The sequence below is a fragment of the Candida dubliniensis genome, chromosome 2, assembly GCF_000026945.1.
Source record: "Candida dubliniensis CD36 chromosome 2, complete sequence".
NCBI lineage: Eukaryota > Fungi > Ascomycota > Pichiomycetes > Serinales > Debaryomycetaceae > Candida > Candida dubliniensis.
Genome location: NC_012861.1, coordinates 420,088 through 438,751, shown reverse-complemented (window position 1 = coordinate 438,751; position 18,664 = coordinate 420,088). Strand labels below are relative to the sequence as shown.

General features: G+C 24.6%; 8 protein-coding genes across 8 annotated transcripts, besides 1 other annotated feature; 3 read left to right on the top strand and 5 right to left on the bottom strand. All coding sequences in view use genetic code 12, as the record gives it.

The window, feature by feature from the left end:
• Positions 1–15: 15 nt before the first annotated feature.
• Positions 16–1,548, bottom strand: CD36_16990 (zinc/cadmium resistance protein, putative; the record flags this gene model as incomplete). Its single annotated transcript, XM_002418132.1, has 1 exon — positions 16–1,548. One exon carries the CDS (start codon positions 1,546–1,548, stop codon positions 16–18), a length of 1,533 nt encoding a protein of 510 aa, XP_002418177.1.
• A 2,566-nt stretch (positions 1,549–4,114) lies between these two features.
• Positions 4,115–4,918, top strand: CD36_16970 (conserved hypothetical protein; the record flags this gene model as incomplete). The annotated part of the gene is made up of 1 exon (XM_002418131.1): positions 4,115–4,918. One exon carries the CDS (start codon positions 4,115–4,117, stop codon positions 4,916–4,918), a length of 804 nt encoding a protein of 267 aa, XP_002418176.1.
• A 612-nt stretch (positions 4,919–5,530) lies between these two features.
• Positions 5,531–7,465, bottom strand: CD36_16960 (vacuolar membrane zinc transporter, putative; the record flags this gene model as incomplete). Its single annotated transcript, XM_002418130.1, has 1 exon — positions 5,531–7,465. One exon carries the CDS (start codon positions 7,463–7,465, stop codon positions 5,531–5,533), a length of 1,935 nt encoding a protein of 644 aa, XP_002418175.1.
• An 894-nt stretch (positions 7,466–8,359) lies between these two features.
• CD36_16950 (hypothetical vacuole protein, conserved) lies at positions 8,360–9,784 on the bottom strand (the record flags this gene model as incomplete). The annotated part of the gene is made up of 1 exon (XM_002418129.1): positions 8,360–9,784. One exon carries the CDS (start codon positions 9,782–9,784, stop codon positions 8,360–8,362), a length of 1,425 nt encoding a protein of 474 aa, XP_002418174.1.
• Positions 9,785–10,867: 1,083 nt separating this feature from the next.
• Positions 10,868–11,965, bottom strand: CD36_16940 (mitochondrial outer membrane protein, putative; the record flags this gene model as incomplete). Its single annotated transcript, XM_002418128.1, has 1 exon — positions 10,868–11,965. One exon carries the CDS (start codon positions 11,963–11,965, stop codon positions 10,868–10,870), a length of 1,098 nt encoding a protein of 365 aa, XP_002418173.1.
• Positions 11,966–12,215: 250 nt separating this feature from the next.
• Positions 12,216–12,406: a mobile genetic element.
• A 491-nt stretch (positions 12,407–12,897) lies between these two features.
• On the top strand, positions 12,898–15,318 carry CD36_16930 (mRNA 3'-end-processing protein, putative; the record flags this gene model as incomplete). Its single annotated transcript, XM_002418127.1, has 1 exon — positions 12,898–15,318. The coding sequence occupies one exon, from the start codon at positions 12,898–12,900 to the stop codon at positions 15,316–15,318; it is 2,421 nt and encodes an 806-aa protein (XP_002418172.1).
• Positions 15,319–15,653: 335 nt separating this feature from the next.
• CD36_16920 (conserved hypothetical membrane protein) lies at positions 15,654–17,348 on the top strand (the record flags this gene model as incomplete). Its single annotated transcript, XM_002418126.1, has 1 exon — positions 15,654–17,348. The coding sequence occupies one exon, from the start codon at positions 15,654–15,656 to the stop codon at positions 17,346–17,348; it is 1,695 nt and encodes a 564-aa protein (XP_002418171.1).
• A 243-nt stretch (positions 17,349–17,591) lies between these two features.
• Positions 17,592–18,647, bottom strand: CD36_16910 (mitochondrial replication protein, putative; the record flags this gene model as incomplete). Its single annotated transcript, XM_002418125.1, has 1 exon — positions 17,592–18,647. One exon carries the CDS (start codon positions 18,645–18,647, stop codon positions 17,592–17,594), a length of 1,056 nt encoding a protein of 351 aa, XP_002418170.1.
• Between the last annotated feature and the right edge of the window lie 17 nt (positions 18,648–18,664).

Genomic DNA, 18,664 nt, shown 5'->3' with positions numbered 1-18,664 from the left:
TTTTTTTTTTTTTTTTCAAAAAATCAGACGACAAATTTTTTTACTATTCAGAAATTCAGGTTGAATAGTAACTGAATTAATACCATAAATATGTAAAACTTCTCTAACTTGACTAACAGCTGCTAAAAATAATTTCCTATCAATTTGTGAAGGAATTTCTAAATCTTGATCATTTTCAACTATTGATTCTGATGGTGAATCAGTTTGGATATTATTATTATTATCATTATTGCTATTGTTATTATTATTATTATTATTATTATTATCACTACTACCATTTTTTAATGGTAAATTGACTTCACAATTTGGATTTAATTCAATATGTAAACTAGCAATTAAAATATCTTCATTTAAATTCCATACATGAAAATCATGAATATTTTTAATTAATGGTAATTGTTTAATTTGATTAACAATTAAATTTGAATCAATATAAGGTGGAGCACTTTGTAATAAAATTCTCAGAGCTTTACCAACTAAAGGTAAAGCAGAATTTAAAATAATTAAAGTAATAAATAATGAAGTTATTGGATCAGATAAAAATCTCCAAGAATAATTAGTTTTCCAAATTATTAATGCTGTAATTATAACTCCAATATTACCTAAAGCATCTCCTAATACATGTAAAAAAACTCCTTCCATATTCATTGATTTTTGTTTAAATTTTTGTAATTTCGATTGAGATTTGTTTCTTGTTGGTTCTGATGTATTATTAACCATAGTATTATTAGTATTATTAGTATTATCAGAAGAAGAAGAAGCAGAAGCAGAATAATTAGTTGTAGTTGAATTGCCATTTAATAATGATTGTCCATTTTCAATGTTTGTTGGAGTTTGTTCTTGTTGTTGTTGTTGTTGTTGTTGTTGTCCAACAAAAGATGATTGATAATTAGAATATCTTTCAACTACATTATCTGGTAAATAATCAAATACTTCTGATGGAGTTGATTTCATAGTTGTATGAGTAATATTATATAATAATGGTGTATGTTCATTTTCATCACCGCTACCAGTACCAATATGTTCTTCTTCATCACCTTGTGTAAAAGTAGTAGCAACTTCACCATGAGAATGAGAATGAGATGTAGAATTAGAATTAGAATTAGAATCACCAGAATGATTAGTTCCATGAGAATGAGAATGACCATGTTCATGGAATAAAACTAATCCTACTCCATTACTAATTAATCCTGCAATCCCCACTATTAAAATTAATTTAGGATTAGATATTTCTTGTGGTTCAAAAAATCTTTGTATAGAATCCATTATAATTGTAAAACATAAAGCTAATAAAAATACAGCATTAATTAATGCCCCCAAAATTTCTGCTCTTTGCCAACCATAAGTATATTTCCCATCTGCTGGTTTAGTATTTTTAACTCTAACAGCCCATAAGGCAATAATTAATGAAATAATATCATTTAACATATGAAATGAATCAGCAATTAATGCTAATGAATGAACAGTATAACCAATAATGGCTTCAAGTAAAAAAAATACTGAATCAAGTATTAATAACGCAACAATTCTAATTTCTTTACTATTCATCTTGATGAAAAAAAACTGGGGGAAAAAAAATTAGTGAAAAATCTTCCCAAATAAATTATAATTAAGAATTAATTAACCGTGATAGTGGGATAATAGATAATAGATAATAATAAAGTTCTTATTGATATTAAATTATGGAACTGTTGTTGTTGTTGTTGTATTATGAAAATTTGTTAATTATTGTGATATCTTTTTCGAAATCTGGAAAAAGGGTTGGTGGGTGGATGGGTGGAGGGGACTCTACCAAAAGACAAAAAAGAAAAAGTCAATATAATGTGCGTGTGAATTTGTACAAAAAATTTAACAAAAATCTTTTGGTGTTTTATTTTGATATTTAATAATCAAATGGAAGTTGGATGATGATAAAGTAACTTTGATTTTAAAAAAAAAAAAAATAAACAAAAGATATTGTAAGTAGATGAATGATATTATTCCAAAGTTGAAGTTTAATGTGAATTGATTGATTAAATTCCTTTTTTAGACAATGATCAAGTTATATCACACTTTTAAAAATTTTAGTAGTTACAACAGTCGTAATTTGACAGTCAATTCACTTGATTTATAAATATCACCTCCCAAAACAATTCAATAATATTTGATCTATAAGATAAAGATTAAAGGATCAGTTTAATATGATATCAATTCAACAAAAAAATGAAGGAAGAATGAAGGAAAAAGAATTCTTTTTTTTTTTTTTTATTTTTGGGAAATTAAAAATAGATTTCATTACTATTTTATATAATGACAATTCATATTCTTCTTCTACTACTACTACTACTACTACTACTACTACTACTACTACTACTTCAATTCCATTATTCGGAAAACTTTTCATAGTTTTGTTTTCAATTCTAGTTTTATTTTCAGATTGGGGGGTGGGGAGGCTTAATGTTTCATTTTGGGTTATGAGAAGTAGTAATTTCAGTAAATATTGTAGAAATTATTTGTGTAAAGTTTAACCGAACTACCAACAAACAAAACAAATAAAAAAAGAAACTTGGCTTAAAATCTTTAAAAGTCCAAATTATTCCATTTGGATATTGTTTCATTATAATGAGATATATTGAATTATATGATACCTGAAAACAAACAGAAACATACTTAATTCAACACAACAATAATGGAAAATGTAACATTATAATTTGTAATATCTGCCAAGAAGAAAATAAAAGAATAGCAGTATTGGAAACACATACACATATCGACTACTACAGATTGACATTGGTCCGTAGTGACATAGAAAGTAATATCAATTATTATTATTATTATTATAACTTGTCAAATAGAACGACTAGTTGATTATCTAGCATGGCAATTCTCTTGAAATTGTTTTTTTGAGATTTTTTTGAAATTTTTTTTGATATTGATTTAATTAAAGAGAATATATCTAAAGTTTTTGAATTATCAAATAACTTTATTTCTGTGTTATTATTATTATTATTCTATCCATAAATAGATTCATCTGAACTAATTATTTTCTGAATAATATCACATGTTTCTTTACATGACATGGTACTTGTCAATAGAGAAAGAATTATCAACTATCCCTAAATACAATGTTGTAAATAAAAAAAAAATCTTAATATAGTAATCAACGCTACCATGTGTACAACTATGAAATATTGTTGCTTTGTTTTTTTTTTTTTTTGAACCAATTTGTTATTTAAAAACATGGAGAGATGGAAGGGGAAGTTTAATTTAAAGATTTACCGGTTTTTCTGTTTTTCTGCTTTCTTAATTTTTTCATTAGAATTAGATATAATAATCCTTATGTGGAAGTTATTTATGAACCAAAAAAAAAAAAGGGATGATTCTTGTGACAAGTTAACATGAATATTCTGAAAGTGAAAGATCCAAAAGAGAGTTTCAAAGAAGTTAGTCATTTTCTTTTATTAATAAGAATATACCCTGTTAATATGTACAATATTACTTGAAATCTATATATAAATATATATATATATATGAAAACCGAAATATGGAATTATCATACATACATAGTAAAGAATAGGGGGGGAAGGGAAAACAATAGGTAGTGTACAATGACCCATTTATAGATGATGATGATGATGATGATAATTAAACTAGTTGAGGTCGTGTACATGAGGTGTCACTTGCTTTTTTAATTAAGGCAAAGCAAAAAAAAAAAAATTGAACCTCAACAACAACAACAACAACTACTTCCCTTCCTTCCTTTCTTTCCTTCTTCTTCTTCTTCTATTTGATTAATTAATATTATCAATCAACAACGTTCTATTTGTTGTTATTTACAATTTTTTTTGAAGAGTTTCAATTTTTTATTTCCCTTTTACAATTATCATTATTAGTTATACACATATATATATATGTTTATAATATAACCTCAAGAAGTTATAGTATTACTAGTTTTCATTCCACCCACCACCTACCCTATCACACACCCCTGTTTTAGTTTTAGTTTTAGTTTTATTTTCTTTTTTTTTTAAAAAAAATTTTTGACATCTCCAGATACTAAACAACGGGTATATAACTTCATTTCAAGTTTTTATTTACAAAAATAAGATAGTTTTAACTTTTATTGATATCAAAGATGCTAGCTCAACAACAACCACAACCAGCACAACAACCAGCACAACAACAGATGCAACAATCACGAAAACCAAAGAATAAAAAGAAGCAATCATATTATGAAGAACAAGTTAGAACTCTTCCAAGTGGAGCACCAGTTGATTTTGGTCATGGTAAGAAATCATCATCTAAACCTAAATCAAAATCAAAATCAAAATCAAATTCCTCAACAACAACAACAACAACAACTACAAATACAACTACAACATCATCCTCAAATTTTAAGTTGACTGCATCTCCAAGTTTACCAAGTGGTGCTAAACCAAATTTCCAACCCTATAAATCAACGTCATCACCACTTTCACCACCTTCATCTACAATTCCTGAATCCAATATTACATCTACAACTTCAAAACCATCAAATGGTGGTAATAATAATAATAAAAATCATCATAATCGTCATCAAAGTAATCACAATAATTATGATGATAAACATCCTCAATTAACATTACCTAATGGTAAAAAACCAAATTTCTTTAACAACAACAACAACAACAACAACAACAATAACAATAACAATAACAATAACAATAACAATAACAATAACAATACTATACCATTTGATTCATCAATAAATTTAATTAGAAAACAATATAATAATCCAAATACAAAAGCTATAAAAGAGAAAAAAATCGATAACAATATTAATACTTATTATGCTGGTTCATCATTTCATTCATCACCTAATGCTTTAAATTTACCTAAACCTTCATTTAAACTAAATAATGGATCTCCTAAACAATCTACTGGATTAAAAGATTTTTAATGACACTTTCTTGTTTTTTTTTTTTTTTTGAAGTTGGAGTTGGAGTTGGAGTTGGAGTTGGAGTTGGAGTTGGAGGAATTGGGGGAATTGGGTACAATTAATGATTAAAAATTAAAAAGATGTATTCAATTTTATTCTTTTTGAAGTTTGATTGATTGATTTTCATATTGGTATTATCATTATTACTGTTACTGTAACTGTAACTGTAACTGAATTCATTTTTAATACCCCCCAATCCATTTTCCATTTTCCAATATCCATTTTCCATTTTTTTTTTTTTTTTTTGGAATTTTTGATTTTTTTTTTTTTTTTTTTTTTTTTTTTAAAAAAGAATTGAAAAGACACAAGTTATGAAAGAAGATATAATTATAAATTAATTGATTAATGATGATAATATATATATATATATAAGATATTTATAATATAAGAATATTATTATTATTATTATTATTATGTGTCATGGAACCAAAAAAATTGATGGTTTGTAAAGTAGAAAGATGTAAAGAGTAATCATAACTCCCACTCTACTTCTCTTCCACTAATTCTGGTTTCCATTAATTCTAAGAAATAGCTTTATAATAGCAAAAAAACCCTACCCCCTCCCCCAGTGGCTCATGTTAAAATTGATGTTATTCCAATAACACTAATACCAATTATACACCAAGTCATTACAAAATTAATATTCCCACCAAATGATACACTACTACCATACATAGATAATGAAATAACTGTTAAAAATCCACTAGTTATAGCCATAGTAATACCAAATATTCGATTCAATTTATCAATATCAATATCAACATCACCATCATTCCTATGGTTATGGTTATTGTTGTTATGTAATAAGAATAAATAACCTAATATAGCTCCTAATGGTTGAGATAATCCACCTAAAATTGAACTTATTAAAATTGATTTTAATTTTGGAAATTTAATTGAATTATTCATTGAATAATATAATGGTAAACATATTGAAAATCCTTCAGTAAAATTATGAATTAATAAACTTATAAATATTGATAAACCTAATTGAGGATTTGTTTCTGTTGTTATAAAAGTTATAAAACCTTCAGGTAATTTATGTAATGTTATAGCTAATGTAGTTTGAATACTTATAGTTAATAATCGAGAAAATGGTGAATTTATATGATGATGATGATCAATTTTATGAGATTCATGAGATTTACTATGACTATGACTATGACTATGGCTATGGCTATGGCTATGAGTATGAGAATGAAGACTATGTGATGATTTTGAATGAATTGAATATAATGGATCAATATCAATATCAATATCAATATCATCATCATTACCATTGTTGTTGTTGTTGTTGTTGTAATTACTACCACCATTATATTCATTAATGGTATTTGGTGAATCATCAATATCATTTTTTGATGATTCTTGTAGTATTGGTGGATATAAACAAGTATTGACATTGACATTATTATTATTATTATTATGTTCAATTAATTCTTGAGATAAAGTTGGAATTTCACAATAATGTAATTGTTGAATTTGATGAATTGAATGATCACAATTATTATTATCATCACTCTCTTCATCTTCATCTTCCTCATGCTCTTCGGAATAATTATCACAACATTCATTACTAATATTACTATCACATTCATTATTATTTAATTTATTCAGAATTAAATGATGATGATGATGATGATGATTATTAATATTATTATTATTGTTATGGAAAGTACATAATTCTGCTGATGAATAACCTTTACATTCACCACCTAATCCATCTTCAATATCATCATGTTTTAAAATTAATTCAATTATTGATTTTCTTTTTTTAGTAATTTTGGTTTTAGTTTTAGTTTTAGTTTTGTTATTATTAATTAATGGAGTAGTTTCAGTCACATTATTATTATTATTATTATTGTTAGTCTCTCCTGTTATAGTTCTTTCTAATCCATTATAACCATCATTAATCAATGTATCCTCATGATGATGATGATGATGATGATAGTCATGTCCAATCTGATTTTCAAGATCACCATTAATGTCAAGATTTTCAGTAGTAGGAGCAGTATTAACATCACCTCCATGATTACAATGAACAACACTTTCACTAGTTAATAAATGTAATATATAATTAAAAGTTAAACAAATTAATATTCCTATTATATATGAAAATATTAATATGAATTGATTCCATTGATGATTCACAATATCTGGTTGTTGTTCTGGTTGTTGTTCTGGTTGTTGTTGTTGTTGATTTTTGAATTCTATAATAGTGCTATTATGTTTGTTGTTGTTATTGTTATTGGATAAATATTCATTAGCACTTGGTAATAAACGATATAAAGAAGTGAAAATTAAACAACCAGAACTAAAAGCTAATGAACCATTTAAAAATTTATAATTTTGTTTAATTTGAATTTTAAATTTTGATGTAATAAATTTAGGTAAACAAAAATAATAAATATCATCAATTAATATTATTAATGTACCTAATATACATAAACTTGATGAAATTAATATTAATAACCAACTTTGAGATAAATTTTCAAATAATTCAATCATATTAAATTATATTATATTATATTAAATGATTGTTTAGATATAAAATCAAGATTTTAAGAATTATAAATTGAAAGGTATGTAAATTGAAAATGAAATACTTTCTTTATGAAAGAGTTGTTGATATTTGAATAAATAATATTGAATAGTAGTTGAATTGAATTCTCTTGCTTTTGATTTTGATTTTGCTTATTCTTTTCTTTTCTTTTCTGTTAAGGTGATGAAGATGATGAAAAAAAAAAAATGGTCTTCTCTTTATATAGTGATGATAATGATTGTGATGATGATGATGATGATGATGATGATGATGTATTGTTATGTACAAAGGGTTAAAAATTGATTTCCAGAAATACCGAAGTCACCTGATACAAACTATTCAAACTAATAATAATTCTTCTTTACCAACTTGTTGGTTGTTGTTTAAAATCTATATATTAAAACAGTAGAAACTTCCAAATGATAATATACCTTGGGTGGGTTATTAAAAATTAACAATCTTACAAAAGAAATGATAGAATCAATCAATCAATCTTCTTGTCCTTCTTCTTCTTCTTATTTATATAACTAAAAATATTATTATTATTATTATTATGCTTTGATTAAGTCTCAAACCTTGGTGGTTATCAAATAATTCTTATTATCAACCAACCAACAAACCAACCATGTATGCACCACCACCACCACCACCACCACCAATTTGCCTCACTTCAATTCTTTTACTTTTAATCACTAATTATTTCTTTCAAATCTTTCTTTAACTACACCAGAAGTTAAACTATTTGGTTAATAGTAAATTAAAAACTTTCATACTATACAAATACTAACAAAAAAAAAAAAAAAAAAAAACAAACAAGAATATTCTATGTTTAACCGCCCCCAAACACTGTCAGATTCAACTTAATCATGTTTTAATTCATCAAGTTCAGTATTAAATTGAGGTAAATGATCATAATCATAATCTTTATTAATTTTTTTTTTACTTTTAAAAGGGATCTTTTTATGAGTTGTATTTTCTCTAGCAAATTTTCTTTTTTTAATATTACTTAAATCAATTTTATTAATGGTAACAAATAACCACATACCAATACCAAAAATTAAAACACAAGTTGGTAAAGCCATCATAATCATATATTTTTCAAAATCAATACCTTGATCAATTTCAAAATCATGCATATTTCTATTAGAATATTTTTCTTCTAATTTTTTTAAATCAATTAAATGATCTTTTGATACTTTAACTCCTTTCCAAATTTCTACAACGATAGAATTTTCTAAAAAATTAAATTGATCATTAGGTATATTATCTGGTTGAATTGAAATTAATATTTTTTTCCAATATTCTGATCCAAACCAATTTTCATCAATAAATAATGGATAATAACCTTGATCATTAGAAATCCAATCTGATGAAAAAAATGAAAAATCTTCAACTTTCCCTCCCATTTCAAGAACTTTTGATCGTTTATCTATTAATTCAATCAATTTATTATTATTATTTTGTTGTGATTGTCTTTTTTTCAATCCTTTTTGTTTTAAACTTTCTTTAATATTAGATAAATGAATTCTAACTTTATTTACTTTATTTTCATCGAAAAATCTTGAATACCAAGTAATAAAATAAGTTTTATCTTTAGTTAATCTTGCATCATCTTTAGGAGTACAAAATGGTTCAGTTGATTTATCTTTACCAATTCCCTTTTTTTTATATCTATCAGGAGTACATCTAATAATTGGATTTAATAAATGATCTTGTAAATCTGATTCAGGAATATATTTAATTTCTTCAAATATTTCATCATCAGCCATATTATGAGCTTTTAATTGTTCTTTATTATAAACAATAGTAGTAGCAGTTTGAAACCAAGTACTATAATCAGGACGTCCATTCTTTATTTGACCATTTTTCATTTGAGGTTTAATGGTTTTAGGTGATCCATCATCTTTTAATGATACCCAATATTCTAATCCATTAGTTGTAGTAGGTGGTTGAGCATTAAATGTAACTCCTTCAATGATTGTTGGAGTAACTATTTCAACTTTCCCATCATTTAAAGTACGAACCCATTTAGGAGGTGGAGTTATTGTAGAAGAAGAAGATTGAGTTTTAGCTGCTTGATTTTTAGCATAATCTTTATTGATAATAACTTCTCTAATACGTTTGAAAAGATTTATTGAAGGTGAAATATGTAATTCTGGATTTGATTTGGTAGTTAATGTTGGAGTTGGTGCCGGAGTTTCTTTTGGGAAATAATCATCGAGAATAGTAGCACCATTGGTTAGAAGAATGAATAGTAATGAAGTTGTTAATATTGATACTTTCATGATTACAATATATGTATATATGTATATATGTATATATGTATGAAGTTATAATGTTAGATAAAAAGAAGAAGAAGAAGAAGAAGAAGAATGGAGGGATGGAGGGAAGGGAGAGGGAAGTTTATATATTTATATACTCAAAGAAAGAAAAAAAAGAAAGAAAGAATCAAATCAAAACAAACCACGCAGACACGCACATTCTGTTAATCAAATCAAATCAAATCAAATAGAATTCACACCAAAAGGAAAAGAAAAGAAAATTTTTTCATTTTTTTAATGCCGATGGAAAGGAAAGGTAAAGGAATGGAAAGAAAATGATTTGGAAGGATAATTAGAATGAACAGTATTCTATTTAACACAATAATTGTAGAAGTAAAATAAATTCATCTATTTATTTGTTTTGTTTTGTTTTGTTTTTTTTTGTTTTTTTTTTGGGGGGGGGAATCATATTTTATCCGACGGGTAACAAATTCTGCTTTTTTGTTTTTTTTTTTAACCAATCCTGTCCATCCCCTTAAACCACAATCTATTAAATTTGTAAGTTGGTAATTAATTAAATAATAAACTCTTTTTTTTTTTTAGGTTAAAATAATCTTAAATTATTAATCAATAAATCAATAAATAAAGAAATATATAAAAAAAAAGATATCTAATTAATATGAACTTGAAAGTTTGATTTATGGCAAAGAATAAAAATCTCCATCATTTATTACATTGATAAATTGTGAAATAAATGAAACTATGCAAGATTGCCAAGATTTATATAAAGTCTACATATGAATTGAATCAATATATATATATATATATATATAAATATGTTGATATATATTAGTTTATAAAGATAGAAAGAAAGATAGAAAGAAAGAAAGAGTAAAGTAAAGTGAAGTGAAAAATTTTTCTTATTTTACTTTCTGTTGATAATGAGAATCAATTTAATATACACACGCACTCTCTATCTCTCTCAGTGTGTGTGTGTGTGAGTGTATATCTTTTTACACAAGTATCAATATCAATATCAATATCAATATCATATGACTATGACTATTTACTATTCACTATTTACACTCTATATATAATCATCTATTCTTAATAATCAATTGTACCAATCCAATATTTAATTTCATTTATTAAATTTGGTATTTCTTTCCCAATAGGATTTCTAAATTTATTTTCATTTATTTTATTATTATTTATAAATTTTTCAACAAATTTCAAAATATATTTATGTTTTAATTTCAAATAATTAAATATAAATCTATCAGGTATATTTTCATTAATTAAACAAAAAATATATCCATAAAATAAAATTTCACTAGAACTAGGTTTCAAATTATTAAATATAAATCCAAACTCTTTGTCTTCATTTTGTTGATCTTGTTGTTGTTGTTGTAAATGGAAAATTTCTTTGAATTTTTCAATATATTGATTAATTAAAATTAAACATCTCATAGAATTTCTTGATTCTTTTAATACTTGTTTTGATTTTGATTTCTTTAATAATTGTCTTTCATGTAATGAACTAATAGCAATATTACCTTCAATATCCTCTTCATCACTTAATTCATCATTAAATAATTCAGTTTGTGCCACTTCTAATTCTAATTCTGATCCTGATCTTGGTTCATTATTCCCATTTGTATTAACAAAATCGAAAAAACCAACTTTTTGTTTTGATGATAATCCTAATATTTTCACTTGTTCTTTTGCTTGATCATAATATTTTGATGGTTGATTATACATCATTGGGAATGGTAAATAATTAGAAAATAACTTTCTTGTATAATTTTCATAATTTTTATTATTTAAATATAAATTATATTGATTAATATATTCAAATTTATTTATTAATAAATTAATTAATCCTTTATTAATTAATTTCTCTTGTTTTTGTTTTTGTTTTTGTTCTTGTTCTTGTAAATTTTTAAAACAATCATTTGATAATAAATATTCCCATTCAATAAATTCAACAATTTGATTATAACCATTATATTGTTTATTAGTAATAGTATCAATTAATATTGGTAATTGATTAATATTAGATAAATTGGTATTATTTGATGGAATTATTTCAAATTCAATATTTTGTGGAGTTAAAATTTGATTTAATAAAATAGCTGAAGCAATACATGATGGTGAAATTATTGATATTTCATAATCTTTCCCCCAAACATGTAATTGTAGCATTGAAAATTATTCAAATTAATAAGACTTAATAAATTGGGTGGAGGTGGAGGAATACAATTGAAAGTAAAATGAAAAAAGTTTTGATATCTATCTTGAGGATAATTGCTTTTCTTTTTTGTTTTTGTTTTTTGTTTTTTGTTTTTCATTAAAAATATCTTACCCTGTGAGCTACCAATTATTAACACCATATAATAATAGTATTCATAATTAGATACAGTAAATACAATTCTATATAATCACAATCACAATATGTTGAGGTAATTAGGTAAAACCTGACCTATCTCTCAGGTCTCTTGGTTACCGAACTACCGAGTAGCATCAAACCACTAGAGTTGGACACACACATATATATATATATATACTCTATCTCTGACGCCTTGCCGTCAATCAATATATAGTTATATAGAAAATACAGGCAATAAAACTAGTAAGTACATTACAGAATAACAATAATATGTTATTATGAATGATAAAAGTAGATATTAGGTTGCTTTCTCAAATTCAACTTTGGGTATATATACATATATATATATATGTTAACTACGCCAAGTATATTCTTATTCCCCAAAAATCAGTTATTAAATAATTCAATAAATTAATAGTAAATACCCAAATTCTAGCTTTTTCCTTTGATTGACAAGTAACTTCTTTAATGATTGATAATATTGTTGGTAGATTATTGTAATCACTTTTATTAGACGAATTGAGCGATATACACGACTTCTCTCGCGTTGTTGTTGTTGTTGTTGAACCAAATCTCCACACAAGCAATTTTAACCAACAAAGAAGAAGCAAAGAGGCAAAGAAGAAGAAGAAGAAGAAAAAAAAAAGTGATGGCTGTTTCTCATCTAATTCTCAGCAACACACTTTTCATTATTCATCCTAGCCTTACTACTACTACTACAAATCCATATACATAATTACTTTTTATTATGTTTATCCCTCAGAATAAGTCTAAACGACTTTCTCTTGATAAAATTGGTCAATTAGAAGATGATTTAGAATTGAATCCATTAGATTATAATAAATGGCAAAAATTAATTGATCAATTAATAATTAAAGATAATCAAGAACAAGTTCGGAAAACTTTTAATAAATATTTAAAAATTTTTAAATTTGATGGTAATTCATGGTGTAAATATATTAAATATGAATTAAATCGTGATGAAAAAGAAAAAGTTGAAAATTTATTTCAACAATGTTTAAGTATTACTGATAATGTTGAATTATGTCGATTATATGTTGATTATGTTCGAAGTGTTACTGATTTTATTACTGGAGGAGAAAAAGCTCGATCTATAGTGATTCAAGCATTTGAATTTGCCATTAATAAAGTTGGTATTGATATAACTAGTGAAAGTTTATGGCAAGATTATATTGAATTTTTACAAAATTGGAATCCTAATGCTAATTGGGAACAACAACAAAAAATTGATTTAATTAGAAAAGTTTATAAAAAATTTTTAACTATACCAACAGAAAATATTGAAATGAATTGGTCTAAATATACTAAATGGGAAAATGAATTAAATCCTATTACAGCATCAAAATTTATATCAGAAAAATCAAGTGAATTTATGTTAGCTCGATCTTGGAATACTGAATTTAATCGTATTACTGATAAGAATTTAAATCGTAATTTAAATCCTGGTGATCATAATGATGAAAATATTATTAAACAATTAAAATATTGGTTTAAATGGTTAGAATTAGAAAAACAAAATAAATTAGAATTAAAAGATGAAATTGTAAATGATAAACGTATTCAATATGTTTATAAACAAGCTACTTATGCTCTACCTTTTATTCCAGAAATTTGGTTCCAATATATTAAATATTTATTAAATCAAAATGAAGAAGGTAATTTACAAGAAAGTATTCGTCTTTTAAAAGAAGGTGGACTTGTTTTAAATCCTAAAAGTATGCTTCTTACATTTCAACTTGCAGAATTATATGAAAGAGATAATTCATTTAATAATGCCAAAATTGTGTTTAAAAATTTAATTGATGGTTTACAAAAAGATTATAATTCTGTGACTAATCAAATTGTCGAATTAAAACAACGTATTGATCCTACTACTACTACCACAACAACAACAACAACAACAACAACAAACGAAGAAAATAATGAAGAACAAGATGGAGATAAGAATGGTAAAGATCAAATCCAAAAACTTAATGTTAATGTTAATCATAATACTGTTGATCAAAATGGAACTAATGAAGAAGAAGAAGTATCAATCAAACTTCCTCAAGTTTATAGAATCTCATTAGCTGATTCCAAACAATTATTGACATTTGAAAATGAACAAAAACGTTTATCAAATGCAATTACTCTAACTTATATTAAATTTATGATAGCTAGTAAACGTTCACAAGGAATTAAAGAAGCTCGTAATGTTTTTAAACAAGCAAGAAAATTTATTAATATTGGTTATGAAATATTTATTGAAAGTGCTTTATTAGAACATTATTCTGATAAAAAATCAACTGCTTTAAAAATTTTTGATCTTGGTAAAAAAAATTTTCCTACTAATGGGAAATTTTTATTAAATTATTTGAATTATTTAATTATGATTAATGATATTGATATTATGAGAACAATTATTCAATCATCTGATACTAATTTTACTAAAGAAATTAGTAATTTACAAGAAGAATTAAAATTAATTAATTTGGATCCAATAACTAGAAAAAAAATTGAAAAAAAAATCATTTTATTGAAAAAATATTTGAAAAAATTGTATAAAAAATATATTTTATTTACATCAAAATTTTTATCATTAGATATAACTCATAGTTTTACTAAAAAATGTGAACAATTATTTCCAAATGATGATCCAATTGATTTATTTACTGATCGATATAAATTAGATAATATAAATATTATAAAGAAAAATGAATTAAGTAAATATGATGGTGGGTTTCAAAATGGGAAAAGAATTATTAATGATTATAATGATTACGAAGAAGAAAAAGAAGAAGAAGATGATTATGATGATGATGATGAAGAAGATGAAGATGAATTACAACAACGATTTAAACGACGTAAATTATCTTATAATAATAGTAATAGTAATGGTGGTGGTGGTGGTGGTTCATCATTTTCATTTAATGAAGAAGAATCTAAATCAGCTGTGAAAAATATTGAAGAATCAAAATCAAGAATTGAACAAGAAGATGAAATAATTAATAAATCTAAAGAATCATTTGTTGGACCTTCAATTATTGCTTTAATGACAGCATTACCAAATGCTTCTTATTTTGGTTTACCTTCTGAAAGTGTATTTAATAGTGAAAAATTGGTGACTTTATTTGCCAATTTATCAAATATTCCTACTACAATAGAATAAAATTTAATGATAATATTAAATGTTTCTGTATTAATATATATATGTATATGAAGAATTTTGGAGATCCAATATTGTTTTTTTTTTTTTCTTTTTTTTTTGCACCCAAAAAATAGAATCATTTCTTTCTTATACCGACATAGTTGTGTGTGTTTTGCATTCAACATTACAAAAATTTGTAATTAGCAACCATTTATTTATTTATATATATATATATATAACATTTTCTAGTCATTTTCTTTTCAAAAAAAAAAAAAAAAATAAACAATTGAAATCACTTTTATCATTTACTACAATTCCCAAACAACTTTTATAGAATTTGATAAGATTCTTTAATCATGAGAATCTTATCAATAGATTTCCCAACTTCTTTATTCCATTCAACAACTCAAGGTTGGAATCAAACTCCTCCTCCTCATGAAATTAAAAATCCAACTATTTCAATAGCTCATACTTTAAAAAATTTTTTATTATGGTTAATATTTATTAATTTAATTAATCAATATATTTCTAATTTTAAATTATATTTTGGTGAAATTGATATTGTTTTATTATTATCTAATTCATTATTATTTGAACCATCACCACCACCACCTCTACCACCACCAACCATTGGAAATGTATCATCACTTTCTATGATTGACATTAATAAATTTATAATTAATCAAGATCTTGAAAATATTCTTCGAGGAATTTATATTCGTAATGAAGATATTTATTTAAATAATATTAATCAAACTACTATATTATGTCAACCTATTATTAATATAAATAATGATAATTCTATTCAAATTTTATTTATTGAAAAATTTTTTAATGATAATCAAGGATATTTTAATTATCAAAATTTAATTAAAGTTGATTCAATCCTTTTACAAAAATTTTCAAATACTAAGATTAAGACTAATTCAAATTCAATTAAAAAATCCGATTTAATTGAACAATTTTTAAGAATTGTTTTAACAAGATTATATCCTCGATATTTTGATCATCATATTATGAATACTAATAATAATAATAATAATAATAATAATGGTGATGGTGATGGTGATGGTGATGGTGATGGTGATGGTGATGGTGATGGTGAAATGATTCAAAGTTCTTTAAATATTGATAAAATTGTTAAAAAAATTCGAAATTCTTTAATTCCAATTATGATTGGTAAAATTGGTTTATTAATAAATTCAATAATTTTATTTTTATTATATATATTACTTCATTGTTGTCCTAAAATATTAATTTGGCATTATATTAATTTAGGTTCATTATATTTTATTAATATTATTAATTTAGGATTTATTTTAATGATTTTAATTTCTAAAATTCAATTAAAAATTTATTCAACAATTAAAGATTTTGGTTATATTTTAATTATATTTGAATTTTTATCAATTTTATCAATAATGATATTATTTTTCTATGATCATAAATCAATTATGAAACGTCAATTATTTGTGGCATATTCTTGTTCATCTTCAATTTATTCTGATGATAATGATAAACCCAATATGCCCAAAAATAATAATAATAATAATAATAATAATAATAATGATGATGATGATGATAATGGGAAAGAAATTAATGGGAATAATAATTTGTCTAATATAGTACAACCAACTCCACGTCCTCCATTATTTCCTTCATCGATTTCTCCACCATTATCATATTATAATCCAGAACATCAATCAGCTTATTCAATAAAACCAAAAGAGCAGCAGCAGCAGCAACAGCAAGGACAAGGACAAGGACAAGGACAAGATCAATTGCATAGAATATCTTCAATCCGAGCCCAAAGCTTACAAGAACAATATTCAACACCTGTACCTGTTAGTACACCAATTATTAATGAACAAATAACAAATTTGAAAAATGATATTGATAGAAGATGTATTACTGCACCTGTACAAGTTGTAAAAAAATTAGATTCTACTAAACTACAACAACAACACCAACAATACCAACAAAACCACCACCACCAACATCATCATCATCATCATCATCATCCAGGTTATTTACCAAACTTGAAATTATAATTTGTAGTCTCCTATATATTTAGTAAGCAATATCCACTTTATCTATATATACTTTTCATAAGATAGAAAGCTAGTTTATTTCACTATATACAATAAATTCAATAACCCACAACGTCCCTCCCCCTCGCCCCCTCTCCACAAAGAAAATATTCGAACTTCATTCTCTAAAATGACAAAAAACGATAGTTATGATAATATTTATATTTTACATTTATATTTCATTTCATTTCATTTCATTTCATTTTATGAATAAGACAAATCATAACTATATTGTGTTTCTATTGATGGTTTAAATGGCCATTCTTCATATACTTGAGAAAATTTAAGAATGTCTTCACGAGTAAATTCATAAGGACATTTTTCTAAAATTTCTTTTGGTAAACTTTTAGCCATATACATAGCTCCTGGAGCTAAAGTTGGAAGAATATCAATTAATTTCTTATTAGTTAAATAAATTGCCAGTAAAATATGATCAATATTTTCTATTTTTTCAGTAGTATATTTCCCTGGAGAAAGTTCAATTATTGAATAATCTCCACCTTTATGAGCACTTGATTTTTCAAGTAATACTGGTTGATCACGAATTAAAACTCTTGGATCATAACCTAATCCAGGAATTTTTTCTGAATTTAAAATTCCAATTAATTTAGAATCAGTAAATAAATCACGTTTTAATCCTGTTCTTTTTCTTTTTCTAAATCCTGGTTCACCTAAAAATTTCATAGCTGATGTTGAAGGAGCAAATATAATCATTCTAACTTTACCATATTTCATTAACCAATTTCTATGTCCACAACATTTAATCCATTGAGCAATAACTGATTCTTCTTTATTCCCAGTCCAATTTGCTATAATCAATAATTCATCATGAAAATTATCAAATGATTTAATTTGTGGTTGAATAAGTTTATCATTTTCAATTAAATCAGTATAAGTTGACCATATAAATGAATCTTTATTATATAATTTAAAATTACCATTATTACCAGTTTTTTCAATTAATTTATCAATTATTGATGATAAACTAGTTACACAACGTTCTTTATTTTCAATTAAAATATGATTTTTAGGTTTTAATTCATAATTTAACATGGTTGAAAATAATCCATATCCAGGATTAATATCAACAATATCTAATTTAGAACTATTATATTTGTTTTTTAAATCTAATTTATCAATTATAGATTGACAAGCATCAGGGTCACATAAATGAGTCCTACTATAATAATAGGGTATCTTGTGCAGAAACATCCCCACTAGATTAGGGTTAAATGCTTTTGCCCTTGTGATTATTGCCATATTCTTTCTTTCTTTCT